At 33.1% G+C, this 8,366-nt stretch overlaps 4 protein-coding genes across 7 annotated transcripts; 2 read left to right on the top strand and 2 right to left on the bottom strand.

Moving 5' to 3' along the window:
- The first annotated feature begins 31 nt into the window (after positions 1–31).
- LOC116344991 lies at positions 32–1,213 on the top strand. The gene is made up of 6 exons (XM_031773929.1): positions 32–165; positions 228–349; positions 412–504; positions 567–749; positions 817–915; positions 986–1,213. Exons 1-6 carry the CDS (start codon positions 163–165, stop codon positions 1,041–1,043), a joined length of 558 nt encoding a protein of 185 aa, XP_031629789.1. The 5' UTR covers positions 32–162; the 3' UTR covers positions 1,044–1,213.
- LOC116344989 (U4/U6.U5 tri-snRNP-associated protein 2) lies at positions 1,192–3,490 on the bottom strand. Of its 2 annotated transcripts, none has more exons than XM_031773924.1 (5): positions 3,178–3,490; positions 2,963–3,004; positions 1,890–2,893; positions 1,635–1,825; positions 1,192–1,552 (listed from the first exon to the last, which is right to left on the bottom strand). In XM_031773924.1, exons 1-5 carry the CDS (start codon positions 3,194–3,196, stop codon positions 1,288–1,290), a joined length of 1,521 nt encoding a protein of 506 aa, XP_031629784.1. In that variant the 5' UTR covers positions 3,197–3,490; the 3' UTR covers positions 1,192–1,287. The 2 variants fall into 2 exon arrangements, with proteins under 2 accessions (XP_031629784.1, XP_031629783.1); XM_031773923.1 differs by having other exon boundaries at positions 2,963–3,010.
- Positions 3,283–5,474, top strand: LOC116344988 (probable tRNA (uracil-O(2)-)-methyltransferase). Its single transcript, XM_031773922.1, has 3 exons — positions 3,283–3,807; positions 3,876–4,222; positions 4,303–5,474. The coding sequence occupies exons 1-3, from the start codon at positions 3,393–3,395 to the stop codon at positions 5,410–5,412; spliced, it is 1,872 nt and encodes a 623-aa protein (XP_031629782.1). The 5' UTR covers positions 3,283–3,392; the 3' UTR covers positions 5,413–5,474.
- A 329-nt stretch (positions 5,475–5,803) lies between these two features.
- Positions 5,804–8,275, bottom strand: LOC116345456 (GTP-binding nuclear protein Ran). 3 transcript variants are annotated; one of them, XM_031774857.1, is made up of 4 exons: positions 8,099–8,275; positions 6,880–7,124; positions 6,549–6,784; positions 5,804–6,448 (listed from the first exon to the last, which is right to left on the bottom strand). In XM_031774857.1, the coding sequence occupies exons 2-4, from the start codon at positions 7,073–7,075 to the stop codon at positions 6,233–6,235; spliced, it is 648 nt and encodes a 215-aa protein (XP_031630717.1). In that variant the 5' UTR covers positions 7,076–7,124; positions 8,099–8,275; the 3' UTR covers positions 5,804–6,232. The 3 variants fall into 3 exon arrangements, with proteins under 3 accessions (XP_031630717.1, XP_031630718.1, XP_031630719.1); XM_031774858.1 differs by lacking the exon at positions 8,099–8,275 and adding an exon at positions 7,740–7,754; XM_031774859.1 differs by lacking the exon at positions 8,099–8,275 and adding an exon at positions 7,319–7,333.
- Between the last annotated feature and the right edge of the window lie 91 nt (positions 8,276–8,366).

Below are 8,366 nucleotides of genomic sequence, written 5' to 3' on the forward strand. Positions count from 1 at the left end.
GCGTTTCCCAACTATCACTGCTGCTGCGCTCTGCAAAATATTTCTGTCACAATATATGAAGCATCAGTAAAAGTTAACCATTATAACTCATCGCATCACATCTCATCACATCACGTTTGCCGCTCAAATAACGTTAAAATGTCTGGAGCTTAAAGACTCAATATGGTTGTTTTTTCTTTATTTAGAAAATAAAAGTTAAAATTTTAAATATTTTATTATTTCTTCAGAGTTCAACGGACACCGACAGCGAAATATGCAAACGACTACCACCGCTAAAACGTTCGCCACCATCTACACAACTTTCAAATACATTACAAGCATTTATTGTGTTGCTGTATAACGTCAAATTGTAAGATTTACAAGAAATTTCAAATTTAAATATAAAATTTAATACATTTTCCTCTTTTATAGCCAACTGACAAAGACAAAAGATGCAGTCCCAACCGCAAATTATGCTATCAATTTCATCAAAAAAGGAATCTCATCAGGCTGGATTGTTGAAATGTAAGTTTATCGATGTTGTGGATTAATGTTTTATAAAAATTCTATTTTTCGTTCATTTTTAGGCAAGCAATTTTAGAGAATATTGAAACCAAAAGAGGTAGAGTTGCATCGTCAAGTGGTTCGGATAGTAGCGAGACTTCAGGGAAACAACGATCTGCCCAATTTCAGATGAAAAATGTTACAACGTTGGAAGAAATATCGAACAATGGAAAACAATTTGCAGTGGCGTTTTTTGAATTTTACTTGTAAGAATATTATCGGATAAAATAGCATTTTCAAATATTATATTTTTTTTTTAAATCTGCTTTCTAGACGTGCTATTGACATCACACGTTCGTATGAGCAACGATACAAGTACTGCAAAGATGCTTTACAAACTTGGAATCACTTATCACGAGTGTTGGAAGAATTGTATGCTTTTTTGTTATATATTCATTCCATACAGAAATCATAATATATTAAAAATTTATCTTCATTCTAGGAAACAAGCAATCAAGGAAATTGAAGCAACGGAAACGGTCGAACCGATCGATGAATAAATAAATCCATCACATAGCACCATTTCAGCAAAAGGAACTTCATAACCGAATAATTTTTCACTTTAATTAATTAATTTATAAATTAGGAAATATCATTCAAGATCTCAAAATACGATGTCAAAATTATAATTATAATAAACATCAACTATTTTCTCTTTGAAACCAGAAAACTGTTTAAAATTTTATTTATTTATATGATGAAAACTTATGAAACTGTCACAAATATTTTGAATATTCCAAAATGTTAATGCTCCATTTTCTCAGCGTCAGTCTGCAGCTCATAGATTTGAATGTAAGCTTCGGTGAGTGTAATCATTTGCGGTAAGATATTTGTTACGTGCAAATCTTGCATTTCATACCATTGACCAGTCGATTTTTGTAAAATGTGCACACGATATGTACCTTTGTTTGGTTCACCATCATGCACAACATTTGCAATTAGATTATATTGTGTATGCTTATGGTTTGCACGATTCTCTTCTGTTAATATATCACCGAAATCTACATTTCTGCGAAGCGAAACGAAAATAAAATTTTACTTATATAGAATATGTTCGATTGCGTTGTAAATGTGCTTAATGCAATGCTTACTTGATCGGAAAATTGACAATCGTTGGATTTTTCTCTAGGAAAAATGTATTTTTTGTGAACCGCTTTATGTACAATATTACAAATTGTGGTAGCTTGGTAATTTCAAATCGCTTCATAAAACTGTCTTTGTAGGTTTTATATTCCTTTTCCGAAATGCCATTGAATTTTGCTAGCAATTGATACAAGCTTACCTAAAATTATAAAAAAAAATATTGCATATAAGAATGCTTAGCAAAAATATAACGCTATATTTACTTGTGGAATAATGTTTTCTCTGAATTCATCGATGAAAAGCGGCGGTGCCGGTAGATCACAAGTTAAATACAGGAAATTTGTAGCTTCGACTTTTTCTTGATATTCTTCCGTTGCTATGTGTGTCAGTGATTTTTGTGTGTCATCCAAATCGGTCGATGGAATTTTTCTCGTGTATACATTCATTTGGCCCAAAAACGATCGATTGATAATGGACGAATCGGAATTTTTATTGCCACGTAAAGCACGATGTGTTGTGTGCAAGAACCACGATAAGAAATCAATGGGATCACCTTGTTGTGTGATTTGAAATTGTTTGTTACTCCAGAGGACGACTGCTTGAAGCATTTCATGTGGTGATACGTGTGCTTTAAAATTACGTGGATTCCACATTTTTCGCATTAATTCACCGAAACGTTGTACCAAATTGAAAATTGAATCGCCGGGCGGACGCTTGATATGTTTGTAGTTTTCTTCTCGTAAAAAATAATTACGCAATGGCGTCACATGTGTGAGTGATTGTAGAATTACATTGCAGTAATCGTTGTATTTAATATTGTTGAGTCCAACAATGCCAGGATTGTAAAGTGTACCATCGATTGTACGTGATGGCTTACAATCGGGACTATCGATTTGTTTAATGGTTTCATTTTTGAATGTTGGATTTAGCAAATACTTGATATCGTTCAGTGATGAATCAATAATTTCATAATTGTCCGGCAAACAATAGAATTTCAAATTGTGCAAATTCAAAAAAACATGATGCGAATCGGCCACTGAATGTGTGTATGCATGAGTATTTGTACCGCGACCCTGAAAGTATTTGCCGCACACAAGGCATGCGTATACATTGATTCGAGTCAACGACACGGAACATAATTTCTCAAAATCAAAATCCAACAGATTTCGATTTATTGTATCTAAGTACGGGCATTGTCTTGATTTTGGATTCTCTTTCATCACACGAACTCCAGTACTGCTTCTCGGCTCTTTTTCAACATCGGCATCTTCAAATTGCAAAAGAATAAAAATTAAAAAAAAAAAAATCAAAATGGAATATCATTTTTTTAATTTACTCTCAATATCATTCGTTCCTCTTAATTTCTTAGCTGGAGGCTCTGTAGCTGAAAATAAATGATATTTTATAAGCACAAATAAACAAATTGAAATGAGGTTATGTATAACATTAACATCATTAATAACGCTCATCAAACGTAAACATTCAATCATATATCTTTATCACAAACATTTTCAAAGTATAACAAAAAAAACTGTTTTCCTGAAAACTTACTCGTTCCATTTGATTCCATGTTTTCTTTTCACCAATTTTTCGTATAGAAATAATTCAATTTAACAAATTGAAAGCAAAAACACAGCATCCAGAAATGAATGTCGACCGCAGCGATTATGACATTTTCATATTGTCAAATTGAAACGTCAACGAATCAAGTCTGCAAACAATGTCGCACGTTTTAAAATTCCAAATAAAAAAAGAACTCGGTTAAAATGGAATCGCATGAAGAAAGTGTAAAATGGGAAATTATCGTGAGAGCTGCCGTTGAAAATCGAAATAATTTTTGGAAAGCAATTTTATTGAGCGCCATAAAACCGCATCTTATTAATCGACGATTGGCTGGCGCTGAACAAATATGTATTTTTCGAACCAATAACACCGATCTAAACCGAAATGGACAATTTATAAATAAACTTTTGGCATATATCCAAATGCGAACCGAAACCGAAATCGATGTGGACTATGTGAAAAAAGCCATTTACGAACTACAAACTCAAGATGAATTTAAGCAAATTGACGATCAGCAATATGATTTAAACAAGGACCGACAAATTTTAATCATTCTCAATAAATTGCTTTCGAAAAATATATCAACCTTCGGTTACACATACGAAATAAATATAATAGGTAATTTAGTGATAAACACTGCAGTGGTTCTTATGATCAATCACAAATTTAATCCATCTCCAATTTAGATAATGGAAATAAACAGGCTGGCTTTCTGAACTTGTTGCAAAATCAAACAACTGGTTTTATCAAGAAATTTGTAGTTCATTTGAGTGATTCAAACAATGAGCTGACATCTGAAATGGTTATAAAGGCGGCAAATGATGGTACAGACCACTTCACGCGGCAAAGTAATTGGATTAAAAATGTGTTCTTTCCAAAAATATTAAAATGGATTACATCAATGAATGACCGCTATGAAGACCGTCAAAAATCGGCGATTGATGGTGTTGAATCGCATTCACTGATCAATTCATCAGAGTATAATGAGTTGTACAACGATTTGAAAGCAAAGTATGGTGAAAACATGGTGAAGGTAAACATACAATAAGATTTTTTCTTTTGATAATCCGTAAAATGTTTATTCTAAAAATTTTCATTTCTATTCTCGTACAGATTTGGCCGGAAAATACTGATCCATTGAAATACGTATATGAAGATGTGGCAATTGCTAGCTATTTAATATTATTGTGGAGAGATGAATGTCGTCGAATGAACACAAATCAGCTACAGTCATTTGTAGATTTGGGATGTGGCAATGGATTGCTCGTGTATATCTTATCAAGCGAAGGTCATCAAGGATATGGCATTGATGTACGAAAACGCGGCATTTGGGATTTATATCCAAAAACAACTGTGCTTAAGACACACGCAATTGTACCATCAGATCGTTCTCTCTTTCCCGATATCGATTGGATAATTGGAAATCATTCCGATGAGCTTTCACCATGGATTCCCGTCATTTCAGCTCGAAGTTCATATAAATCCCGATATTTTCTATTGCCATGTTGTGCATTTGAATTTAGCGGTAAAAAGTTTCAACGACGATGCAGTACAGTAAGCCAGTACATGGACTTTTTAAGTTATGCACAGGAAATTAGCAATGTTTGTGGTTTCAAAACACAAATTGACCGCCTTAAAATACCGAGTACAAAGCGAATTTGTTTAATTGGAAGCGAACGAATTTATACAGTTGACAAACAGAGTGATCGAGAGAATGAAATTCAAAAATTTATAAATATGCGCAGTAACTGTGACTTTCAGCCCTTGGAAACTTGGAATAGTGACTTTCAGCCCAGGTCTGACGTTGAGAAAATACAGAATTGTACCAAAATCAATCGAACTATACAAAATGAAATTGTTGACAAGGTTTTCAATGAATTGATGAAAAAGAAACGTTTTCTGTCCGATGTCTATAAAACTGATTGGAATGTCGGTGGCAAAGTTTCATTGATGGATTTAGCTAAAATAATTCCGCGTGATAAATTGAAAGCATTAAAATCAGAATGTGGCGGATTACAAACATTGCTTAAAAATTACTCGCAAATCTTTCAGGTGACGCAAGGAGTCGTTGAAATTCGAGTGCCAATCAAATTAGATGATAAAAAGCGAATATTTGAAGCAAAAGGCAAAGAAATACAAGTAAAACAAAAACCATGCTGGTTTTATCAAAATCATCCAAATGGTTGCCCGTTATCCGACGAAGATTGCAGCTTCAGTCATTAGTTTTGTTTTTCCTTTTGTATTTTATCTGAAGAATAAATTGTATTTCTATTTTTAAAAAAATATTTAATGCATTTTTCCTCTGAAATAGATTTAATTATGGTATTAATTATCACAGGTGAGTTCAAAGTTTTGAAACGCTTCGATTTAGTTTTATGTTAGAAAACAATTCAGTTTTATTGTGAACTAAAAAAGATACAAACAAAAATTATGCTAATAGTATGTTCAATGGACGCAGCCAATTTGTGGAACGTAACTAACGAAATATGTGTGTGTGGTTTTTTTTTGGCTTAAAAACAAAAATGTAACGGTGAAAATGTTGCATTCTCGTCCATACGATATCTAATTAATTTAAAATTAAAAACGTAAATGGTAAGAAAAAAAGGATACAAAATAGTTCGTTTAATTGTTTTATTTTTAAATGTATGATTTAACAACAGTTTTTTCCATCTTGTATTTTGTATAGTCCCGTGTGACACTTCAATTGAATTACAGAACAAAATCGCAAATTGTTTTGGTAATATTGGTATAAGAAAATTAATCGGTTGTCATGCAACACATTTATCCAAAATGTTTTAAATCTTATCTCAACGTTGAAATGTTAGGCATTAGAATTCAAGTAAGTTTTATTGATTTTTCGGCGATTTGGTTGTTGACGCACTTTTTTCTCTTTCTGTTGGGTAAATTGTTTTTATTTTTTGTTTTTTGTTTTGTGTGTGTGTGTGTTTGTGTTTATTTTGTTTTTATTAAACATATGAAAATGAAATATAAAGGCGTTTTGAATTGTGGCTGTGGTATACACGACGCAACGGCAAACTGTTGTTTACAAGTCTTCATCCTCTTCGGGTAATGCGGTTTCCTGTGCTTCTTGCAAATCCTTTTCGATTTGCAATTGCCATTCTTTGTCCATTTTAACTTCTGGCGGCAAAAGAGCAGGCATTGCGACGAATTCTAGATTTGGATCACCGACCAATTTACGGGCCAACCACAAGAATGGCTTCTCGAAGTTGTAATTTGATTTGGCCGAAATGTCGTAGTACTAAAGAATTTCAAATGAAAATAAAAATGAAAACATATTGAAAATTAGCATAAATGTTGGCATTCCGGTGGAATGCAGCTTGTAAATATGCAAAACTTACTTGAAGATTCTTCTTTCTGTGGAAAACGATGCTCTTGGCCTTTACTTTTCGATCTTTGATGTCGACTTTGTTGCCGCACAAAACAATTGGAATATTTTCGCATACACGCACCAAGTCCCGATGCCAATTTGGTACGTTTTTGTAGGTAACACGAGATGTTACATCAAACATAATAACGGCGCATTGACCTTGAATGTAGTAGCCATCACGAAGACCGCCGAATTTTTCCTGACCGGCTACAATCAAATGATAAATTATGCAAACATTATTTAGAGAATAATACAAAAATTGTTGTCTAGATCATGAATTTCACGAGATGAAAGATGCTTACCAGTATCCCAGACATTGAAGCGGATTGGACCACGATTTGTGTGAAACACGAGTGGATGGACCTCCACACCGAGTGTGGCGACGTAACGCTTTTCGAATTCACCAGTCATGTGACGTTTGACAAAGGTAGTTTTACCAGTACCACCATCACCGACAAGAACGCATTTAAAGGTTGGAATATCTTGTTCTGCTGCCATGTTTACTAGTTCAGTAATCTTTTAATAAATTTCTTGGATCAGCAAGTAGCTAAAATGCAAAATGAAAAATACCAAAAAAAAAAATCAAATAACGAATAAGAATCTATAAGACATGTAAATAATATCGAAGAAGTTCAAGCGTCAAAAGTGCACGTTTTCACACAATAATGCTTTGTTCGTTTGTTATTTTCTTTTAATGTTTGTTGAATATTTGATGTCAAAATGACAGTCGCTTTGACTCACAGTCGATGACGAATCACTTGCTATTGATAGTTTGTTGAGAATGTTACACACAATGAAGCCGCAGTCAGATGGACTGTTTTTTGGTACAATTACAAACGTATTATCTATCACCATAAAGCGAAGCGATATAGACAAATGAAATATATGCTATGTATCATTGTGATAGATGAGGTTAGACTTTTTTTCAAAAGTGGCAAATGACGTCAGAATATTTGACGAATGTAAATCTCTCGAATGATTGAAATATTCTTATTGAATTTCATAATTTTGTGAAAACAATTACAATGAATGTTGCACCAATCGTCAAATCATTCTGTTTGACTTAGCGCGTCGTTTTCCAAACGTTATTTTTGCGCATTTTATTACGTATCCTATTTTCATATACAAACTAGATGAAACTTTTTTCTTTTCTCTTTCTTACTTGTCACCGTTCAAATATAAATTTTAGCCACAAAATTACAAAACGAATGAATAACTTTCTGTGCGCAATAAATTAAATTTACTTAAAAATTCGAAAGAAAATAATTAGTAACGTCAAAAATGCAAAAAAGCGAAACAATTTTTCACTCCGTCTTCTTTTTAACTGTTCGGCAAAATCAAATGTGCAAAACACAAGCGTTTTAAACAGCGTATTAAGAAATGGCGCTCTTTTACTCAGGCTACACGGGATTTTCATCATAAAACTAACACAATTTTTTTACAAAATTCATCAATTCAAACACGATATTCACAAAAATATTAACTTATTCGAATAATACGGACACAATGCAAATGATTTACCTCGTTTTAATGAATTTTTTTCAATGGATGATGCTCCAAACGGGCGATTATTATAAAATGCTGTTTTTGTCGTTTTGGTTAACAATGGCGCGCGTTATAAATGTTCGATATAAAACTGCTTGGTTTTTTTCAAACTATGGTGGCGTATTTTCAAATGTATGCTATGTTCGGTTAATGTGTTTGAATGTATCAATACAGTTTTGGTGGGGATAACATATAATACATGCATGGCATTGTGTGTATGGGCATGCAGCATTTTGACATCTGT

Source organism: Contarinia nasturtii, unplaced genomic scaffold, assembly GCF_009176525.2.
Source record: "Contarinia nasturtii isolate CC-2019 unplaced genomic scaffold, AAFC_CNas_1.1 Cnas_scaffold_1240, whole genome shotgun sequence".
Lineage (NCBI taxonomy): Eukaryota > Metazoa > Arthropoda > Insecta > Diptera > Cecidomyiidae > Contarinia > Contarinia nasturtii.

Coding starts and splice junctions, on each gene's coding strand:
- LOC116344989 (XM_031773923.1), bottom strand. Junction 2,894..2,962: donor AGGAACGAATGATATTGAGA/GTAAATTAAAAA, acceptor TGCAATTTGAAG/ATGCCGATGTTGAAAAAGAG. Junction 1,553..1,634: donor ATTGTCAATTTTCCGATCAA/GTAAGCATTGCA, acceptor TTCGCTTCGCAG/AAATGTAGATTTCGGTGATA.
- LOC116344991 (XM_031773929.1), top strand. Junction 350..411: donor TTGCTGTATAACGTCAAATT/GTAAGATTTACA, acceptor CCTCTTTTATAG/CCAACTGACAAAGACAAAAG. Junction 916..985: donor TCACGAGTGTTGGAAGAATT/GTATGCTTTTTT, acceptor TCTTCATTCTAG/GAAACAAGCAATCAAGGAAA.
- LOC116344988 (XM_031773922.1), top strand. CDS start 3,393: ATGGAATCGCATGAAGAAAGTGTAAAATGGGAAATTATCGTGAGAGCT. Junction 3,808..3,875: donor ATACGAAATAAATATAATAG/GTAATTTAGTGA, acceptor TCTCCAATTTAG/ATAATGGAAATAAACAGGCT. Junction 4,223..4,302: donor ATGGTGAAAACATGGTGAAG/GTAAACATACAA, acceptor ATTCTCGTACAG/ATTTGGCCGGAAAATACTGA.
- LOC116345456 (XM_031774857.1), bottom strand. CDS start 7,075: ATGGCAGCAGAACAAGATATTCCAACCTTTAAATGCGTTCTTGTCGGT. Junction 6,785..6,879: donor CTTCAATGTCTGGGATACTG/GTAAGCATCTTT, acceptor ATTTGATTGTAG/CCGGTCAGGAAAAATTCGGC. Junction 6,449..6,548: donor ACAGAAAGAAGAATCTTCAA/GTAAGTTTTGCA, acceptor GAAATTCTTTAG/TACTACGACATTTCGGCCAA.